Source organism: Gopherus evgoodei, chromosome 5 (assembly GCF_007399415.2).
Source record: "Gopherus evgoodei ecotype Sinaloan lineage chromosome 5, rGopEvg1_v1.p, whole genome shotgun sequence".
NCBI classification, from domain to species: domain Eukaryota; kingdom Metazoa; phylum Chordata; order Testudines; family Testudinidae; genus Gopherus; species Gopherus evgoodei.
Window position 1 is genome coordinate 27267300 of NC_044326.1, and position 23135 is coordinate 27290434.

At 42.2% G+C, this 23135-nt stretch overlaps 2 protein-coding genes across 2 annotated transcripts in view; one reads left to right on the forward strand and one right to left on the reverse strand.

Moving 5' to 3' along the window:
• Positions 1 to 1169, forward strand: part of STX18 (syntaxin 18) — a 119419-nt gene extending 118250 nt beyond the window's left edge. The window contains exon 12 of the mRNA XM_030563612.1: positions 850 to 1169. Within this exon, the coding sequence (XP_030419472.1) occupies position 850 (1 nt within the window). The 3' untranslated portion in view covers positions 851 to 1169. The remainder of the gene's footprint in view (positions 1 to 849) is intronic.
• The window catches only part of NSG1 (neuronal vesicle trafficking associated 1), a 31301-nt gene extending 8182 nt beyond the window's left edge, over positions 1 to 23119 (reverse strand). The window contains exons 1-4 of the mRNA XM_030563615.1: positions 22898 to 23119; positions 22041 to 22191; positions 13328 to 13444; positions 214 to 324 (exon numbers count right to left, since the gene is read on the reverse strand). Coding sequence (XP_030419475.1) covers positions 214 to 324; positions 13328 to 13444; positions 22041 to 22169 — 357 coding nt within the window. The 5' untranslated portion in view covers positions 22170 to 22191; positions 22898 to 23119. The remainder of the gene's footprint in view (positions 1 to 213; positions 325 to 13327; positions 13445 to 22040; positions 22192 to 22897) is intronic.
• Between the last annotated feature and the right edge of the window lie 16 nt (positions 23120 to 23135).

Here is a 23135-nt window from a genome sequence, read left to right on the forward strand (position 1 = left end):
TTAGCAAATATTTTTTCCTATAAATATATATTTTTCCTTTATTGGATAGTTGATAAGTGAGGTGGTGAGTATGCAGAAAGAGAGAGAGAGAAAGCCTTATTCTATACAAAAAATTAAATTATGGAAATAAACATAACTTTCCCAAGGATAAGGAAAAAGTAGCAGAGACAGTTTTGCATATTCTTCGATTTTTCCAAAATTTGTGCGCTTTACCTTGAAAACGAATCCTTCTGGACAGGTATGATCATACTTGTAAACCTTGTAGACTACTAGAAATACAACACATGTTAGGAACGCAAGGGCAAAAAGGACCAGAACAGTTACCTGCAAAGAGAAACAATACAACATGCTTGTTAGTGATGCATTACTTATTACATCATCATTCATTAATGTACTTAACATCTGTCTAGTATCAGTGTGCTTTGCAATAAAAGAAAAATCAAACAGATCAAACAGGTAATTAACCACTAAGAGGTGAACAGAGTAGCAAGAGTGCCCCTGTTCCTCTCACTCAGAGAAGCCAGAAGATAGTTCTGGTCATGTGTTCACTGCCTAGAGGGCTGTTGTGACAGTTAGGCCTATAATTTTGTCTGCTTGGGAATTAACCATGAAAAGTAGGTCAAGTAGTTATTAGATAGAAAAACTGAATTAGTTCAAAAAAAAAAAAAAAGGGGGGGGGGGACGATTAATATAACTCCAGGAATATGTTGAGATCATGCTTGGTAAACAAGAAAGTGTCTGGAAATTAATGGACCAAAATCGGTGTGTTGGAAACTTGGCCTTGTTTTGTCCACCATTTATGAGGTGATGGGCTGTTCCACTGACCACTCCCTTTTTGGGTCCTTAAAGAAAGTCTTTGAGAGGAAGAACAGAAGGAGGCTACTGGAGTAAGCGTCACCATCATGGTTGCCACCCCCACCATCTTCTGGGACCCCAAGCCTTTGTCATCCTGATCCTGAGAGAGGGACCCAGATGATATCACCACCTCTACTGGTCCAGCTGAATCCTGACCACCACCTGGGATTAAACAGCAGCAGTCACAAGTCCTCCTCCTCCTGCCCATCTCAACTAGCTTCTCTTTCCCCAACAGGACAGTTACTACCATCTGAGATACCATCTAAGAGACTATCAAACGGGGGGTGGGGGGGCTTCCTTCTTAAAAAAAAAAATCAAGCTGAAGAGAAAGGGAACAAGGGATATTGTTAATATGAAAACCTCACTACTGTACATTTCAAGTGTTTTAACTGTTTTTCCTTCTTTAATAAAAAGTTAACAGAATGTTTAATGTGGGTTTTCCATGGTTCTAAGTGAGCTGATGTCTCTGTATAACAAGCCCCAGACTTTAACACTGTTTAATGCTGGCTACTGACTGGGTTAACACCTTTGCACCACTTATTAATACAAAAGGCCCTGGTATTGAAAGGTTCTGTTGTCACCTTTCCTGTTCCGTATGTGCCTGAGCCTGCTGGGACAGAATGAGGTGGTTTGGGGCAGCAGTCCCAGCAGTATGAGTATAACATAAGCTCTAAGTCTAGCTTGCATTGGTTAAGTGTATTTCCTTTCCCAATGCATTCTCAAAATAAGGATTTGGCTGTCAGCAACTTAACATCAATCTAGATATGACAGAAGTGCCACTGGTGGGTGCAAGAAGACACTTTCTCCATACCCTCTGGATGGTTATCTGCTCCCTCTAGTTAGGGGATGAGAGACTTTTTGGTTAATGACCTTTGCAGTCTGGGAATCCTTTTGGGATTCTCAGTACTCTAGAATTCATAAGTTTCTGATGCAACCTATCACATTCAGGTTGCACTGTAGAAGTGTCTTGCCACCTCCAAATGGAAATACAGCAACGTGTTCAAAATAAGGCTACCTTTGAAGACTAGGAACTCCAAATACAACTGCCCAGCTACCTAGCCATGCATGTGGTAGAGCATGTGACAATCTGTTGTCAACAGACTGCATTGGTTACCAGTCTGTTACTGAGTAAGTTCATGGTGTTGACTTTGACCTAAAAAAGTCCCATCACAGAGGGTCTTTTTTCATTGACAGCAGTGGGCATAGACTCCCATTGACTTGAAAGGGTGCTGGAGCAGAGCATTAGACAGTCTTTCCCTAAGCACTATCCTGATGGTTGTGATTTAATCTCCCATGTTCAAACTACCCATTCCCAGAATGGAACCGTGGGTGGGACTTTGGCTCTGGAATTAGAGTTCCACTTGTCCTTAGAAAGCCAAGTTGGTTGAGATAAAGGGCATGTTACAGAGCGTCTCTCATCTGGCCTTTGCCTGAGGGAGGTGTAGCCTGAGTGAGTTTTATTTGTTGTTTTGGGAATTGTCTTTGAAATGACCTTGTTATTTTTTAGCTGAAATTCTAAACTGATGCACAAGTGCCTAGATACTGCAAGAGGTTGTTGGGTTTTTTTGGACAAATCAGAAAAAATAGCACGTTTCAGCAAGAGAAACAACAGTAAACAGAGCCAAACAAAATTAGGTGACTAAGTCATTAAAAGAGAAAAAGGATTTCAATGGAATTTGGATTTTAAAAAGAGCTAAGTGAGCCAGCTGTACAGATTTTTAAAGGAGAAGACTTTCACTGCACTAGGCTTACATTAGCAAAAGACAATATTCTGAGATTTTAGAAAGCAAGAAAGGATTTTGGAATTCTGCATTTAGAGACAAAAAGAAACCTGTGGTTTCTTTACAGTACGTGCTAACCAGGGCTGGGAACCCCATCCTACCAACCTTATTCATGGCAGTGGGACCACTTGTGACATTTACAGATCTTCGTATCAGATTTTGGGGCCTTGTCTACAGGTGGTGAATTATAAAGGCTGACACTCCTAGTTTGCAGTGCTGCTGTAGCCATGTTGGTCCCAGGATATTAGAGAGGCAAGGTGGATGAGGTAATATCTCCCACTGGGCCAACAGAAATGGATAGAGTTCTCTGAAAAATAACTGCTCAATGCGCAGGGGCAGTCAAAAAAGCTAACGATGTTAAGAACCATTAGGAAAGAGATAGGTAATAAGACAGCCAATATCATAATGCCACTATATAAATCCATAACCTTGAATACTGCGTACAGTTCTGATCACCCCATCTCAAAAAAGATTTATTAAAATTGGAAAAGTAAAGGGCAACAAAAACTACTACATGTATGGAACAGCTTCTGTATGAGGCAAGATTAAAAGACCGGGATTTTTCAGCTTGGAAGAGAGATGACTAAAAGGGCATATGATAGAGGTCTATAAAATGACTGGTGAGGAGAAAGTGAGTAAGAGTGTTATTTACTGCTTCATATAACATAAGAATCAGGGGTCACCCAATGAAATTAATAGGCAGCAGGGTTAAAACTTAAGGATGTACTTCACAAAATGCACAAATTGACCTGTGGAAAATGTTGCCAGGGGATGTCGTGAAGGCCAAAACTAGAGTTCTTTTTTTCAACTCAGATAAGTTCATGGCGGATAGGTCCATCAATGGCTATTAGCCAAGATGGTTAGAGATGCAACCTCATGGTCTGAGCATCCTTAGCCTATGACTGCCAGAAGCTGAGAGTGGATGACAGGCGATGGATCACTCCGTGATTGCCTGTTCTTTTCATTCCCTCTGGCATTGGCAGCTGTTGGAAGACAGGATAATGGGCTAGATTAGGGTGACCAGACAGCAAATGTGAAAAATCAGGATGGGGTAGGGGATAATAGGAGCCTATATAAGGAAAAAGACCCAAAAATCGGGACAGTCCCTATAAAAATCGGGACATCTGGTCACCCTAGGCTAGATGGACCATTGGTCTGAACCAGTAGGGCTGTTCTTATGTCCAGTCCTGCAGTTTTACTGTGAGTTGTGGGTGCTTGGCACTTTGATGAATCAGGCTCTGGGGGGCTGATTTTCAGGGGTGTTGACTACTGACATCTCTCACTGACCTCCTCTGGAGCTGTGGGTGCTCAGTGCTTCTGCAGATCAGGTCTGAAATGACTTGCCCATTGTCACACAGTCCACAACGGGAAATAGATCCCAGGTCTCCCAATCCTCAGTCCCCAGGGTCTTACCATTCTCCCACATTTTATTATAGAATATATTACCTAATCTAATTAATAATGGTATTCAAATATGAATTCTTATTCCTGTGATGTGTGCAATTTACAGCCATGCTACATTTCCAAACCCCTAATTGGAAATCTCTTGGCTCTTTCCAACCCAAGCAGGTGTCTTCTCTTCCTCCCATCCGTCCCCCACCTCCAAGATACTCCTCGCATATGCCTCTATGGATATATAGAAGGAGAGGGAAAGAATAAGGTCCCTAGATTACAATCTGACTTCTCCTCAGTTCCACCCAACTCACTCATCCTCTCCTCTAGCCTGACCAATGCCTCATCTACCTTCCAACAGCCAAATTTCCCCCGATCACACAATAACCCTCCTTTTCACACTCCAGAGCAACCCTCCAGACTGATCCAATCACCTAGCCAGAAATCCACTCCTCCCATACAACTAATCCTCCCCATGCAAATCTCCATCCTTACAGCAAGTCTCACCCACCAACCCCCAGAACCCACATTTGATCCCCATGGCCACTCCATCAAGAACAACCAATTGCCCATTGCAATCTGGGGAGTGGGAGGATGGAGGCAAAGGACAGGAGCAAGCTGCTCCACATCCATGACTCCTAACTGAAACAGTCTCTCTGCTGCTTCTCCCCACAGTAACTTTTCATCCTCTCCCTCATATAGGGGAAGGTTCTTTTCTTCCTCCCACAGTGGTCCTGGCAGCATTTCACCCTCATCCTTTGTTCTAATGGGAGGAGAAGGTAGAAATTCTGGTGCAGATACAGCTGTTCTCTTCCCCAAGGGGACTCTGCATCTCTTCTCCTCATGGCAGGCAGCTGGAACAGTGCCTGAGGTACTGACACAGTGGGAGTGGAGAGTTTGTGTGCTAGTGAGCGCGCATGCCTGAGTACTCTCCTGAGAAGGTTTGGGTCTCCACCATTTCACAGGAGTGATTACCCATTAAAATGATTTCTAAACAGTTCATGGAAATATTTCCATTACATTGTCCTTTAAAAAAAAAAACTAGAGACAAAAACCTAAATATTGCGCCTCACTTGAGCTAGTCCTTTTCAGCTGGTTTTAGAGAAAGCTGTGGCGTAATTGCTCAAACGGAAGAGGTGACAATATATTAAGCATGAGACAGATTTCTGAATAGATTTTAAGTGAAAGTCTAGCCAGAAGCTTGGGGGGGGGAGGGGTTATAAACCCTGCACTGGTCATAAAGGGCTTAAAGAACTGCTGTGGACAAGGCTGGCCCACCTCTCCAGCCCGGTGAGTCATGTCAGGGGTGGAATCAAGGTTTAGAAAGCAGAAAGTTCCTGTCAACTGCAGGACAGTTCTGGAAGAGAGCAGACAGCAGCTCTACAGCGTCCGAGAAACAGCCCTCAAGAAGGTCAAACTGATCCTACAAGGAGACAGCAGAAACTGGCTTACCATCCGGGCAGGATAGGTTCAGCAAGCCCCAAGGCAAGCCTCCACACGGTTGGTATTGCTATGCTCAACACCTCCCGAGGTTAGGGAATAGGGAACTATGTTGAAAGGACATGGAGAGTGGGAGCTAGGAGCCCCATCCCCTTCAAAACACAGACTATTCAGTTCTGAGACTCTTGTTTATGCAGATGGGGGTCCCCTACAGGTTTTGCAGCACCCAAGCAGCAGGAGGCACCTGTCAGTAATCCGAGAATTGTGGCAGAAGCCTATTACAATAATCTAGACAAGAGATGAGTAACAAATGAGCCAAGGTTTCTGCTTTGGGTACAGTTAAATATTTTGGAGATACTAAAACAAAACTCCTGGGTTCTGACAATTAAACTAACATAGGAAGAGGCAAATGATACAGACAAAAATTAAAAAGTCTAAAAAGCAATGCAATAGGTTTAGTGCTATGAGATCTTCTAATCAATCAATTCCTCTACACTACAGCTGCAAAACACATTGTTGAAGCTGTGTTCACCTCTCTCTTGACTACTGCAACCTCCTCATCGCTCACTTTGCTGACATTTACCTTGCTCCCTTTCAACCAACTCAAAATGCTACTGCAAAGTTATCCACTGCTCCAACACTGTCTGCCCCTCTTCAAATCCCTTACTGGTTTCCCTCCCCTTCTGAATGAAATGTAACCACCTAAGCTAAAAGTCAACTTGTTTCAATGCCATGTGCAATTTAGCTCCCATCTCTATCCTCTTTTCCTTTTTCTTGTCCAGTTACTTGGTTTACTGCTCCCTTTGTGTCCTCACCTCCACACCATCTTTCAACTAGCCTCTTTCTGCCTGATGCCTTTCATTAACCCAGTCTATCATGCTTCCACCCTCCCGTCTATCAAATTTTTTCCTCAAAGCACACATCTGTCGGGAGGCACATAATCCTTCTCCTAAAAGCATTCATGTTAGTAAACATGGAACTAACATGGCATGCTCTAGGTCTACCTGCTCAGCCACCTGCTTTTAGTCCCATGCCATCCCCCAGTGTGTGTCTCCATATTAAGCTATTTAGATTGTAGATTCTTTGGAACAGGAACCTTGTTTCTGATTTTCTGTAAGGTACCTAGCACACTGGATGCTACACAAGAAGAGTGAAAACCTCTATTTACCTTTCATCCAAGTGACTCACAACCTATACAAATGCTCCACTTACCACTGAAATGCAGGCCCGTCTGGAAGGAAATACAGCATCAATGCAAAACAGTTTAGGCTACACAGAGAATTCTATTGTTATCCAGGAGAATTTTAGGCAGGCAGAATGTAATTACACAAGACTAAGTCTGGCTAAAACACTGCAGGTAAACACTGTTGTAAAACATACCACCAGCTCCTAACCAAATGGTCACAATGTACCTTCCACAGCACAGTGACCCCTTCCATTACATTAGAGCTTTGGTTCAGGACTTAACTTAGTAAACTGGAAGAGAACCACTAGTGAAATCAGCTCTTCCACTTTATGTGACACCTCTGCTTTCCATAATGATCTCCGAGACCCAGGAAAATCTCTTTGTGCCAACTGGCAGAAGGAACGAGGGACAGAGGTTTTTTTTGTTTTTTTTTTTTACAATAATCCCTTGAGTCAAGTATATGCATATTAATATACCAAAGGATGTCCTGCAAAATCACTCCCAAGAGCCAGTAGCCCACTGTTTATCGTAATCATCGTGAAATGTACATATGGATAATATTTAAGAAATTACATATCTATACTGGAAATTATATTCTTAAAACTTTGAAGTTAAAGGCAGGTCACCTGGAGGTGACATGCCTCAAACATGTTCTGTTCCAGCAAGAGGTAGTAGACGCTTATCTCTCTGGGCTTCTCTACACTTGATACACTATAGTGGCATCACTGCAGCTGCACCACTGTAGCGCTTCAGCATAGACATCTTATGCTGACAGAAGAGGTTCTTCTGTTGCTGTAGCTAACCTACCTCCCTGAGAGGCAGTAGCTCAGTCAACAGGAAAAAAAATCTTCCATTGACCTAGCACTGTCAACACCAGGGGTTTGGTCTGCTTAAATACACTGCTCAGGGATGTGGATTTTTCATACCACTGAGCAATGTAGCTTGGTCCTTTTGAGGGACCTATCTTTTTAGTGTAGATCAGGCCTAAATCTATTCATTGTGTATTGTCTCTCTCACAGTAAGATTATTTGCATAGTGCGCCATCAACTAATCAAAAGTTTGTGAAATTGGTGAGAGATCGCAAAATATACAGTAAGGAACACAGCACCATATCTGGTTTATGAATAAAGGTCAAAGGACTATTTTGATATATCTGGGTTGCAAAGAGAGACATAATAGAATATCCTTTACCAAAATGACAAGCTGGCAGCACACTCAATCTCAGGAATCGGGCTGGATGCTCCAGGGAGATGCTTGGAGGACTCAGGGGTTGGCATGTTTCTATCACTAACCTGCAGAGGGACAACGGAGCCTGCATAGGCTGGGAGGAGAATGCCATCTGTTGTCCAGTGCCAGTGGAGTTGGGGAGCAGGCATGGCAGGCACAGACAAGGCTTCGTCACATTAAGGGTAGGTGGTAGCGAGATGCCTCACTGCCTTGGGTACCCTTAGGAAGCACACAGCGACCCATCCAAGTGAGCTCATCCCTCCTAGTTTAGGAGCTCTTGTGAGACCACAGCCTGACACAACAAGGCCCGATTGTAAAGAGAAAGATTCAGCCTTGAGAAAAATGTGAACTGGATGTCAAAGACTGAATATTCAAACCTATATTAAGTTTCAACCCATATTAATTTTGATTCACGAAACACTTCAAACTATACATAACAGTTCTATTAAACAGCTACAGTACTGCATATAGTGTATTTTAGTAACGGATATCATATTATGGTGTATGCTTTTGCTAGTTCAAAAGATTAATAGGCTCCTTCTTTCAGAAGGATATTTCTAATATGCTGTGTCAGATCTGGCCATATGGTCAGCACCACATTGCAGTAGACTTTCCCTTTACAATTCCCTGTAAAAAGAACTGCCTTTATGGGCATCCTGGTTCCAAGGCCCAGCCTCTTAAGGTTAAGGAGGATGGGAGATGCCTCAGAATTACTGGCTGGGCTGCAATGCACGATGGGAGAAGCAGCAAGATATTAAGTTTGCCTTTCTCAAAGGAGAGAGAGACAAGGGAGGAGGCAGGACTTGGCTGGGGAGATGCTCCAGGGAAGTGAGAGTTCTGATAAAAGGCCAGCAACAGAAGAGCTCTGGGGAAGATGACAACTGGCAGGGGAAATTAGCCAGGGATGAAGTGCTTCCAACTGGAGAGTGAGCCAGGAATGGAGCCTATGAGGGGATTGGCTAAAGAATTTAGGAAGAGGCAGATAGATATAATATAGGAAGTGATCCTTGAAAGCAGAGAAAGAGGACAGTTTTAGAGTGTACAGTCCATGGCAGTGGTCTCCAACCTTTTTACACTCAAGATCACTTTTTGAATTTAAGGGCAACCCAGGATCTACCCTGCCCCTTCCCCAACACCCTGCCCCACTCACTCTATCCCCCACCTCACTCAATTTCACCGGGCTGGGGTAGGGGGTTGAGGTTCAGGAGGGGGTATGGGCTCTGGGCTAGGGCCAAGGGGTTCGCAGCATGGGAGGGGGCTCTGGGCTGGGGCAGAAAGTGTTGGGGTGCAGGAGGGGGTACAGGGTGCTGGCTCTGGATGGGGATCAGAGCTGGGATAGAGTGTAATTGCCCCTGCCCATTTGTGTGATTTTACAATGGCAATCCTATTGGGAAAAAAAAAATTCTCTCCCTTGTTGCTCTGGGAAAGAGACTTTCACAAATTATATAAGGACATGACCAAGGCACCAGTCCTGTAAATATTTACATGCATGTAACTTTAATCACAAATAGTTCCACTGAAACCAAAAGAACTATTCATGTGAATTAAGTGTTTGCAGGTTACAGGCCTTAATGACTAGACACAAAGGCACTTAAGCACATGCTTATCTTTAAACAAGTGCTTTGCTGAATAGGAATGGGATTACTCATGTACTTACATGCTTTGTTGAATTGGGGCCAATGTGCCATCAAATCCACAAAGTAACCACAAAAAAATAAAAAATATATATTTTTCTTGTCTCTTTTTCAGTTACAGAAACTTTAGGCGTTACGAATATGAACAGATGGCAAAAAGTTTTTAGATAATAAGTTGTTTGTAGTCTTGTAGCTGTGTTGGTCCCAGGATACAAGAGACACAAGGTGGGTGAGGTAAGCTTTTCTTGGACCAACTTCTGCTGGCGGAAAAGACAAGCTTCCCATAACTCTTCTTCATTAGCATTCTGAAGAGGAGCTCTAAAGCTTGAAACCTTCTCTCTTCCACCAACAGAAACTGGTCCAAGGAAAGATATTACCTCACCCACCTTCTCTCTCTTCAGACAGAAATGTCATTCTTAAATTGATTCTATCCCTTTAAGTAGATCAATAATGAAACCTTTAAGTATGTTTTATACACTTGCATTTCTTCCATCTATTAAAATAGCATATTGAAACAGTAGGAAAAGATACTATACTGTAGGATTTCAATAATGAAAACTGTTTTTTCTGAGGAGGATGCCTCTTTTGCTTTTCCATAACCACTTGTAAACATGTAAACAACTGTTTGTCACTTGATAGCACATGACTTACACCATATAATTGGGCTTTAAATAGGCTTCGGTAGTGTAGTTTGATGTGTGTATAGATGTCAAGGATAATGCCCGAACAATTCATTTGCCTTTGTAAGTACCACATGGATTATAAAATGTACTACGATTTTAAAAAAAAAAGGCTTGAAACGTGTTGGGGAAAACAAACATTTAGTGTTTAAATTATTTGGAAAGTGTTTCTCTACCAAGGTTTCTTTCACAAAAGGTAAAAGCATCATCTTTCAATTATGCTCTAGTGTACCACATTATTTCTGAAACTGTTGTGTGCGGCTGACAACGTGTGCATCACTATATCAGTGTTCAATGGGACGAATATCGAACATCTAGTGTGAAATCCTGGCTCCACTGAAGTCAATGAGTCAATTCTGACCTGCAGTAGCGTCTCCCTCTCCCCACAATTCCCACCATAGGTCTCTTCTGAGCAGAGACTGCCAGCCATGCTGAACTATATGTAGTGATTCTGTGTTGTGGACAGCTTGTTGGAGACTAGATAAAAACCTCGACATGTAATTCAATTGAAGCTGGCTTTCCAAAGGTGACAGAATAATTCTCCCTATTTCCCTACAGTAGTTCCACAGACATCTATTCACACTCTAAATTAGCCATTTAAATTCACGTCCATACCGGAGTGGTTACTTGTGGAAAATTAGAATAGGATTTTCATATACAGACAATGTTCATATTCTGTCCATTCTGGACATTTGAACCAAATTCTGATTACAGTTGCATTGAAATAAGAGATCCGAAAATGACTGTATTCATCTGATTGAGCTTTAGGGAAAAATTACACTTTAAATCTACTCTAAAACAATTTCAGCTCTATCATAACTATGATAGTGTAGTTGGAATGCAGAGAATATATTTTATAACTTCTTATTTACCCAACTGCTGAAACAAATGAGCTACCTGACATACGCACATGCTGGCTGCTTAGTTTGTCATAATGTAGAACTTCTTAAGAAGCACAGCTTCAGATGATCTGCACTACTGCATCGCCAAAATACAATCTGCTTTGTCCTTATTTAAGGACTACATCTCGGAATACACGTGAATTATTAGTAAATATGTTTGTTTATATTTTTAGTGCAACATTATGTTTTTAGTCTGCAGAAAGCATATCCATAGCTGATGTACAATATTAAAGTCATTAAAACAGCTTCTGAAGCTTTTTCTGTGCACACCAGCCAAAGTCAATATACCACCAGTTAAATAATGCATTTTATAATTATAGCAAATATTTAACTTTCAAACAAACATCCTTTTGCTCTCTCAGAATCAACAGCAGCGGTTAACACGATGGTTCACAATTAATAAGGACCCAGGAGAAAAGCCCCCAACAATCTCTTCTATTCATCTGCATATTTATGAAATGTCATCAATTATTCATGAACTGTTTACTACTGGGAGTGGTGAATATAACAATCGTCTCTGCTGGAGAAGCAGTCAGTACTTTCTAAAATGCTACAAAGCAGCATAACTTACTCCTAACACTGCTAGAAGGAAACTGAGGGACATTTTTTGGGCTTTATTGTTCTGTATGAAACTACTATTTTCTATTAACTAAACTTCAATTTTCCTAATTGGTCACCTCTCACGCCCTCCCTTCAGAAACCTAGACATACAAGTGTGATTCATCATGCAATCCCCCAGAGATACAAAAATCTTACAGAAACCTCTCTCTGATGCAGCAGTTACCTAGCAGCACTACCTAGCAACCCTGTAGTTTGAGATTAATCCCAGAGAGGTAATTGTAAAGTCATATCTAAAAGACATTTTGTTTCAAGTATGCCATTCAAAGGTACATAAAAATGCTCTCACTTCTAACTACTCAGCCCTACAAATTAGAAGTGACTACACAACAGTATGACAAGCAATTTATTTGTTGCTTAGAGAGATCTTTTTTGCTCAGCTCTCTCTCAACACAGGCACAAAGACTCCAATACCACTGTTGGCTACATGCATACAGCTTGCTTTGTTTTCAGTGAAAGCTATCTGTATGTTTCTGAGGGCAGCTTTTGGCCCAAAGAACTTTCAGAATCATTGTTCACGCATGGTTGTTGTGATCTATTCTGCATGCTAAAGAGTGCGTTCTCTTCTTGATGTGCCCACAAAACTCCCATTAACACCAACGGGAGTTACACATGTGCATTGGGAAAAGAATATGGTTCTTTATTTCAGCCCAGCATTTTATCTCCAAAACTAAACCTTAAACCTTCCAGGCATGTTTTAGTCTGTGTACTAAACTGCCATCACATACTAAATATTTTAAGATGTTTTCTGAGTGAACTTAATGCCTGTGCAAGGTACCAGACAGACAGCACAGGAAACTGAAGTTTGACGGAAGCTTGCCTTGCTGCTGACATTTCATCACTTTGCCTTGCTAATATGGCTCGAGGAACCCTATCCTGGGAGTGAAATGATTCAAGTCTTTTCATCCATTAAGTCCTTTGTCTCTGTCAGACTACCTACAAAGGGAGTTACTGTGATGTGGACATATTTTCACCAAGGAATGAACTTAGACCACCCACTTTCACTGAACAGGCATCAGATGATAACAGTTCTCATACATCACTATACTAGGAGATAAATTTGAACCACTAAGCTGGTGACAAACAGCTCTGTTACTAATTCTCTGAGCCATCAAATCATTCAGTGCATTCAAAACCATCAGCCATCCCAAGGAAAAATATTGGGAAAAAGCCTTCTCCTTTAAAAGAATGTGTTTGAAAAGAGTAAAAAAAACCAAACCAAAACAAAACAAGCAAAGAAGAAAGTGCATGCCTGTATAGTACTTCTCCTCTAAAGCTAATGGGAGTGAAGTCTTGGTCACATAATGGGAGTTACATGTCCATAAGATACTCGCCACTTAATCATGCTGAACTTCCATTGACTGAAACGTCAATGGGATTTTTGTCAAAGTAAAGAGTGAAGTACCTGGATGTAAGGACTGCAAGAGTTGGTCCTAATTACTAATGCCGAGATACTGTAATTGCACTCAATTTTTTTAAAATTTTATTTATTTTTACAATTTTGTGCCATATCTTTATTCTTTAAATCCAGTTTTCTTTGACTATAGTTGGTAATTGAGTGTAGTTCTGTAATAATAATTGAGTTATTAACAGCACAGATAGCCATGCTTACCTTAAATCTTTCCGAAACCCCTTCAGTGATGCTGATTGTGAATTCAGCTATTTTGGGGGTACGAAATTTTCCTTTCTTGCGATCAGGTTCATATTCTGTTTTCGTTTTGACCACAACCTTATCAAAAACATCAACAAAAAAAGTGATTACTAGTTAGATCAGCACACCCTAAACCTTATTTCCCCAAAACAACTAGCTTTGCACTGACATGGGAGTATTCTTGGTCATAGCTTTACATATGAAATAATGTAAAATTCCCAATTAAAAAGATACCATTGTCACATTCTGGGATGCAATCTGGACCAGTGAGGAGTTGTCACTACCTGTCCTGTAACCTTGGGTGCCTCACAATGCTTTCCTGTTGTAACTTCCAACCTGGGCTGCTCATTACTAGCCTACCAACATGCAGATCACACCCCAATTGTCTGTGTGCTAGACTGCCCTGGTTCAGCAGCTCTGACCCCAGCAACCTGTCAATAGCCTCACTCTGGCTTCCACTAGTCTTGGTTACTACTTGCAGGGTGATCCCAGCACACTCCCAGTCCCAAGTTTTCCCAAAACCATGTGCCTTGCAATGTCCAGCCTTCTTCTGGACAGTTCAGAGAAATATTGTTTATTCCTCTAAAGACACAAAACAACATCACAACTTATTAAGCTAACCAGGGTAAATACACACTTCCCTTTAAACACAGCACTGAGTAAAAATGAAAAAAAAACTAACAACATAACATAGGTTAAGGGAGTTCAAGTATTAGGAGAGAAGATAGAAGCATATTTAGTTTTGTTTTACTTGTGTAACTCTTTCTAAAAGCCTAAAACTTAATCTAGCAAGATACAGGCTTTATTCAAGATAGTTTCTCTCACTAGCAAGGGTGCTGGAACAATTTTTATAGTGGGGACGCTGAGAGCAATTGAACCAAACTGTAAACCCTGCATATAATGGAAGCCACTTCAAGTCAGGGGTTGCAGTAGTACCCCCTCACCCGTATTTCTTGCACCTATGCTAACCAATCATTCTTCTTCAATTCATGGCTGACTTTCCCTCAGTCAGGACCTTCCACAAAAAGTACAAGGCACTGGCTTCCCTTGTCTTATTAGCAGAGCCCGTGCAAGGAAGTTTTGCACCCTAGGTGAAACTTCCACCTTGCACCAACCCCCTACCCAGCTAACCCCACCCTCCCGCGGCAGCTAACCCAGCCCCCCACCACAGCAGCTACCCCCCCCCCTCCACAGCAGCTAACTCCGCCCAGGGAGACCCCCGCCCCCCATGGCAGCTAACCCCACCCAGGGAGCCTGCCCCAGCTCACCTCCGCTCCGCCTCCTCTGCTGAGCAAGCTGGCACCGGTCTAAGTCTCCTCCCCTCCCAGGCTTGCGGCACTGATTGGAGGAGACTTAGAACGGGGGCTGTGTGCTCAGCGGAGGCGGCAGAGTGGAGGTGATCTGGGGCGGGGAGCGGTTCCACTGTGCACCACCCTCCGTTACTGCAGGTAGCCCTCCCCATGTCCCCCCCCCAGCTCACCTCCACTCCACCTCCTCACCTGAGCGGGCTTTTAGGCACCCCCAACCACTAGGCGCTCTACATGGCCTCCTAGTTGGCCTAAATGGTTGCATCAGTCCTGCTTATTAGATTAAAGATCTTTGCCTAAGCAAGTTTCCCACCTATATTCAGTTCCAAACCCCTCCCTGCCTTGATTTGAAGGCCCATCTTTCTCAGCTTGCAAGAACTCTGGCCTCTTGTGTCCATCTAGTGGTGGATGCCAAAGATGGCTTCCATCTTTACTTCTATCTTCCACGAGTCCAAGGAACTTGTTTCAAGAGGCAGAATGACCTCATACTGTTCTTCCCTTCCTGTGGGCTTCTATTGTTTGATTCCACTATGCTTAATTTACATAGGGACAGGTTGACAGCTGTGACAATCCCTCCTATCTGGGGATGCATTCATAAAAGACCTTACATGATGCATTAATATTGTGTTCAGTTAGTTGATTCAATTGCTTATCACTTGAGGTATAGCTCCCCTGTCTTTATAGGCTACTAAACCTTTGAAATGGATTCTTCTGAAAAGTAATACCCAGACCAAGCTTCTCTCTTCTGCTGGGTATAGACACCATCCTGTCTTCGCCTCCGCTTGTTAAATGTGTTTTCCTCCACCTCTTGTTAGCTTGATGGTCCTGTGTACTGCTTATATAGAAATTCATGGAAAAACAAACTCCTTTGTTCAGGATACACCTGTTTAACAGCTCCCCAACACACCTGGTTTACACACACAGTTATAATTGCAGCATAGATTCATAATTCTTAATACCCATTGCATACTTACTTCATGCAAGAATATTAACGATAAGTGAGTTATTAGTTTTCAAATGATACCTCATAAGGCATATTTTGTGCAAAAATTATTACAATAGTGTGTAGGGTATAAATGCAGGGGTGCTTTGGATCACAACCAAGTAATTTTTTTAATTCATTTTATCTACTTTCACTAGCATCAAACACACCATTGATGCTAACTAATTCTTCCTATTGCATATAATTCCCTCATGGAGGGCATGAAAATTAAAAATATCCTTCCTATCAATTTTACCCTTTTTCAACTAGCAAATACTGATGAATTTCCCTTCCATGTGTTTTTGAGGAAGCTGAAGGTAGCATATAATAGAAAGACTATTCCACAAATGGTTGGTTTTGTTTAAACACTATATTTTATTTATGCATAGGGGGGTGTGCGCATGTAAGCACGTCAGAAGTGCAATTGGTTAGTTCAATCCACTATTGGTGAAGATCAAATATGATGTGATGCTGATTTCCCCCGCACCCCTTTCCTTTAGTATATTTTAAGAGCAAATATAACTGTCACATTCAGGGCAACTGCACCTGTATTTCCCCCTCACTGGTCCAACAAGGGCACCTACTCTCCAGTTTTCAGCTTCCCAGATATTGTCCTTCTGGATGACGATCCAGATCTCTCTCCCTTCTGACCAGGGTATTTCCAGGCTACACATTGAAGGCAGGGAACTGTGCATTTCCCAGCACAGACAGGTTGCCCAAGGACACCTACTTGCTTTCTTGTCAGAGACTGTTACCAGGCGTAATTGCTACCATTATAAGGTACCACACAACACCTCCTATGCAAGTCTATGTTATTTTTAAGGTAAAAAGGCACTACAGAGAAGATGTACTAAAAACAATAAAAGCATCTATACACATATTAATAAGCTTACTAGAGATCACCCTAACATGGAGTCTGTCAGGAGCAGTCCTTCCATCCCTCACCCAAGGGGATTCCTTCTGGTGACAAGCTCATCACAGCTTCAGCTCAGAACAAGCACCCAGTCTTATGGGGCCTCGTTAGGCCCAGTCCTTCCAATCCTTCCCAAAGGATTGGGGCCCTCTCTGGACCAGGGCCCTGTCCGTTTACTGCATCAGGAAGAAGGCCAAGAGCCAGTTTAAAACCAGGCTGTTTATCCTAGAACTCTTCCTTTGTCTGTTGGTCCCTGGAAAAATCCAGTTTGAGCTGTATACATGCACTTTTCTGAGAAGGCGGCTGGGGAAGCGGGTTTCAAAGGGCTGATAACAGAGACAGTACATGAGCCTCCCCCTCCTTACTAGAGGAGATACAAACACAACACATACACAATTGCCTTTTTAGTACAATGTACCCCAAAGGTATTAACCCAAAATCAATACGATTTAGCTTAATTCCATAAGGTTTGCTCAGGATATTGTCAGTCTGTCACAATGGTCATCTCTATCAGCTTCAGGGGAATTCAACTAGTGAGGTTTGAAGCCAGAGATTGACTGGATCAGATAGTCCATTAAGAGGTCAGTTTAAAAAGCCACTAGCAGATGATAACATAGCAATAGCAGTATTCTTTCACAGTAGCATTCTGGGACTGTAAGTAGTATAGGTCCATCCACCTACATATCTACATACTGTGTTCTGCATGTATGCTGTGATATTGTTCAAGCATCAGGCTAACTTGAAAAAAAAAATTACCTATGGTAGTTAGCTGCACACAGGCCTTCTCCGTAAAGAGACTTCTCCTGAAATCCCTTAAGGCCCTAAAAGCCCCATCAAACAATTCTGTGTCATCATCGTATCCTTAAAATATTCATACCTCAGTCATGTCCCTATTAATCACATGTATTCTAGTGAATACAAATCTAGTTTCCCATATTCCTTGACAAAGGAATAGTTCATCTTCTCTTCCCCATTTTCAATCTTCTACAACTTGCCAATATCCTCTCCGTAGCATCGCATTCAAAACTGAGCACAATCCTCTCTTGGTACAAAGCCTTAACGATCTGGTCCATATTTTATAGATTCATAGATTCTAGGGTCAGAAGGGACCAATGTGATCATCTAGTCCGACCCCCTGCACAAAGCAGGCCACAGAACCCTACCCATCCACTTCTATAACAAACCCCTAACCTATGCCTGAGTTATTGAAGTCTTCAAACTGTGGTTTGAAGACCTCAAGCTGCAGAGAATCCACCAGCAAGTGACCCATGCCCCACGCTGCAGTGGAAGGCGAAAAACCTCCAGGACCTCTGCCAATCTGCCCTGGAGGAAAATTCCCTCCCGACCCCAAATATGGCGATCAGCTAAACCCTGAGCATGTGGGCAAGACTCACCAGCCAGCACTTAGAAAAGAATTCTCTGCAGTAACTCAGATCCCATCCCATCACCAACCACTGGGCATACTTATCTGCTGATAATCAAAGATCAATTGCCAAAATTAGGCTCTCTCATCATACCATCCCTTCCATAAACTTATCAAGCTTTGTCTTAAAGCCAGATATGTCTTTTGCCCCCACTACTCCCCTTGGAAGGCTGTTCCACAACTTCTCTCCTCTAATGGTTAGAAACCTTCGTCTAATTTCAAGTCTAAACTTCCTAGTGTCCAGTTTATACCCATTCATTCTTGTATCTACATTGGTACTAAGCTTAAATAATTCCTCTCCCTCCCTAATATTAACCCCTCTGATATATTTATAAAGAGCAAGCATATCCCCCCTCAGCCTTCTTTTGGCTAGACTAAACAAGCCAAGCTCTTTGAGTCTCCTTTCATATGACAGGTTTTCCATTCCTCGGATCATCCTAGTAGCCCGTCTCTGAACCTGTTCCAGTTTGAATTCATCCTTCTTAAACATGGGAGACCAGAACTGCATACAGTATTCCAGGTGGGGTCTCACCAGCGCCTTATATAACGGTACTAACACCTCCTTATCTTTGCTGGAAATACCTTGCCTGATGCATCCTAAAACCGCATTAGCTTTTTTAACGGCCATATCACATTGGCGGCTCATAGTCATCGTGTGATCTACCAATACCCCAAGGTCCTTCTCCTCCTCTGTTGCTTCCAACTGATGCATCCCCAATCTATATCTAAAGTTCTTATTATTAATCCTTAAGTGCATGACCTTTCACTTTTCACTATTAAGTTTCATCTTATTACTATTACTCCAGTTTACAAAGTCGTCCAGATCTTCCTGTATGATATCCCGGTCCTTCTCCGTGTTAGCAATACCCCCCAGCTTTGTGTAATCCGCGAACTTTATTAGCACATTCCCACTTTTTGTGCCAAGGTCGGTAATAAAAAGGTTAAATAAGATTGGTCCCAGAACCGATCCTTGAGGAACTCCACTAGTAACCTTCTTCCAGCCTGACAGTTCACCCTTCAGTACTACAGGCTGTAGTCTCCCCTTTAACCAGTTCCTTATCCACCTTTCAATTCTCACATTGATCCCCATCTTTTCCAATTTGACTAATAATTCCGCATGTGGAACCGTGTCAAATGCCTTACTGAAATCGAGGTAAATTAGGTCTACCGCATTTCCTTTGTCTAAATAGTCTGTCACCTTCTCAAAGAAGGAGATCAGGTTGCTTTGGCACGATCTACCTTTAGTAAAACCATGTTGTACTTTGTCCCAATTACCATTGACCTCAATGTCCTTAACTACTTTCTCCTTCAAAATTTTTTCCACGACCTTACATACTACAGATGTCAAACTAACAGTTATCATCTTCCAAAGAACATAACTCTGTATCCTTTTTGGTTTTAGGGCCCAATACTGTCATTAGTTTCCATTTGCATCAATGGGTTTCATCTATACACCTCTGAAAGCAAAACTGTGACTCTTAAGCCAGACACTGAATTGAAAGCTTTGGGGTTTGCCTACTTTCACAGCTGATGTGAAAGTAGGCAAACCCCATGTGATGGTTTGGGCCCAATGCCACAAAACGTACACAATATCTTTAGAAATATTGCATAGAAGGGATGTTTGGAAACTAGTTTCCAAAACAAAGCACATCTTCATTTTGATTATAACTGTGTTCAATAGCATCATGGGAGTTAAATGGTCTTGAGTTTTTGGAATTTTCCTCCCCCCATCCCCCAAACATATTGCATAATCTCAGGCATTCAAAAAAAAAAAAAGTCACATCCAACTGATAGTGAACATAGTTTTATCTCCCTGGTTATATAATGGTTTTTTTTTGTTTAACATAACCAAAAATATACTTAAATCAATTCAGCCTTTAATTTAGAAACTGTCAAAGCCATCAAATTTTTAGTATTAGTCACTACTCTTCATGAAGTTTTTATGCTTCACTGCCACACCAGAGCTTTGTAACTGCATAATAAGCTTGGAGATGTGAAATATGTACTTACATTTATTATACAAGACTATACTGCTACTTCAGAATTTGATTTCTGTCAATCCTTTCTACTATTGGCATCTTTAATATGAGCTCTACTGAAAATAAAACATTTAAGTCTGTATCAGGGGCCTACAAGTTAAGAAGCATTTTACCTGGCTGGGGCCAAATGGGCACAAAAATGGACCCATTGAGGCTTATAAAATACTCTTCTACTTGTGTGTAAATGATTGCACAAAGGAAGGGAAACACATACACACACACAGTTAGGCAGAGGGAAAAAGAAGAAACACTAGCCAAATGTTTGAGTCCTCTGTTCGGATCCATAACTTGCCCTTGGTTGAAGCTTACACGACTCCGGTTGTTTGCAGTGGGAGTTCTGCCCAGTGCTATTTGACCATGTACTAATCAAAGAACAACTTCCAGTAGCCACAACCTTAGCTCTTACTAGATTAACCACAGCGGTTCCTGGTTCAAGGTTCTGCTTAGCAGCTGAATAATACAGCTTGCACACTCAGCAAGTTTGGCCTCTGGATGCAGGACCAACTAGCAGACAGCCAGCCACAACAGTTTTAAAGCCCTAGGGTCCAATTCTGCCTTCAGTACAGCAATTACATACATGAAACTGAGGGCAGAAATGGACTCTAGGGCTTTGAAGATGCTGTTATGGGCTAATCCTATCTAAAGTGCCTACCAAGTGGTGACCACATACTATACAGAAATGTCAGTGGGAGTTACACCTACATAATGGAGGGTATAAATGGACCCTTATTGTCTACCATACATGAACATTTTTAGATAATTTTATAGATACTCTCTCTCTCTAGGGTAAGAACACATGAAATTTTCAAGATATGCAACCTATACCTGCCATATATCTAAGAAGAGAACTAAGCCCTCAAAGATTACAAAGCAAAAACTCACCATGAAATTTGTTACCATATATGTATATAATATAATATATGGTCTCTGGTGTAGATACCTTCTGAAAAATAATATAGCCCGAGAGAGAGACAGACCATTTGCCAGTTCAACTTTGTGGCTGCTTATATTATTTTTCAGAAGGTATCAACACCAGAGACCAGTAAGCTTTTAAGTTATACAAATGGAAGAATGTTTGGGGAAAAAAAAAGTTTTCTTGTATCTGTTCCACTATGTCCCATAATTGATAAGTATTATCAGATTATTTGTATGGGGAATGAAAAATGTCTTGAGGTTTCTGTATTTGCCCTTCCGCATCAAAGTTTGAATAATCAGGCTTTGCATGAGGGACCACTAAGCTGTGGTCAGGGAGGTGAAATACAAGCCTCTCCCCCAAGTGGACAGGATATGGGGTGGCAGTGCAACCTTTCTTTGATCCACACTCCAGCCTATCGGCTGGAACAGCAGATACTAATATACACATACACACACCCCCATTCAGGAGTTTTGGACCACAGAATCTGTTAATTATTAATCTAGTAGCCCAACCACTATCCCATCCACAACTTCCCCTTTCTGGTTGGCTTATCTGGGGCCAGCACAGAGCCCCTTCTGAGACACACAAGTGATGCGCAAGTTCCCTGTGTGGCTGTTTTGCCTGAGCCCACCCTGTGGAGTTCTAAGGCGATGCTTGCACACCGTGGGATGTCTTACAGCCAGCAGGGGTACATTTCACCCACAATGAATTTTCACAGCTGCCTTACAGATTCTGAAGACAAGGGCATACAAGAAAAAGAGTGACACAAGCTTGCAAATACTATATTGTATCCCCAAAGCAAAAAAGAAATCTAGATGTACTTATCACTGATTTTTGTCAGTACCATCTAACCCTATAATACATGTTTTAATGATAACTAATGGCATTTGAAGGGAAAAAAATCACTTTTACTGAAATATTTACAATTATCATTGGCTTAATTATTTATTTTTTTCCTCAAGAAGAAATAGCCACTCCTTAAAATGCCCTCTAATAAATGAGATCTCTAAATGGCCTATTACACAAATGATTCTCCTGTTGTTTGAGAGAGACTGGATGTGATTCTCTGTGGTGGAAACTGTAGCCTACTGTACCTTATCAGGAGGTGGGAACTGTAGCTGATTGACATCCAGGGGTGTGATCAAGGGGATAGTGTCAAATCCATCCTCCAAGAGGGGCTGCTTTGTGCTCTTCTCACTGAAATTATTCCCTAGTTTCACCATCTTTCCTGGATTTAAAGAAGTCCTATAAGCACACACACAAAAATGAAAACCACAACATAGTGATAGGTCTGAAACTCATATTGCGCCAAAAACATGCCTCAAACACAAAAATCCTAAAACCCATTTTTGTTTTTTGTTTTTTTCCAGGCAAAATTTCCTCTGCTGAGCTCAAATGACTTAATTCCACTTTTTTACATCGCTATTACTTTCTGAATGGTCATTTCAAAGGCGTAGGCTGTAATTGTGTCACAGTTTGGGAAGGGAGTGTTTCTTTTTGTTTTAAACAGAAAACTAATTAAACCTGTGTATTTCTTCCCAGTCCAAGGGTGAATGGCATCCTCTCCAGACCTCTTTCTGGAATCCTTGAATAATATCAAGTGGAAATGAAACATCTTTCTATGTAATTTATCCATCCATCCCCGCAGTCCCCTCCAGCCCCACAACCCCTTTCACTGCATCTCTCCATCTACATCGACACAGCTTCCCACCGCTCCGTCCATCAATCCATTTCCACAGTCCCCATCTCTGCATCTCTCTCTGCCCAGCGACACCGCCCCCCTCTCCGCATCCATCCCTTCTCGCCTTTCTCTGAACGTGCCCGTCTCCAGGAGAGGTGGGTGAGAGAGCGGAGCACCACGAGATGCTGGGCATGAAGCTCTCCTCCCCTCTCCCAAACAGGGGCAGCAGAAATAATCGCCACCTAAGGGAAAGAAGAGGCTTGGACTTACCCCAGCTACTCCTCTGCCTTTTCCCTTTGTGTGGGGCCGGTGGGTGGGTGCACGATAGGGGATGCTCCGAGCCCCTCTGCTTCAGCTCTCGGAAATGGCGGAGCTGCTCGGACGCCTCTCCGGAGCGACTTGGGGCGGGCGGGCGGCTGGGTGCAGGGAAAGGATCGGACGGGAGTGGGTTGCCTTGGGGTTAATAGGCTTGTGCGCGTTGCTACCAGCAGCAGCGCCTCCGCCGTGA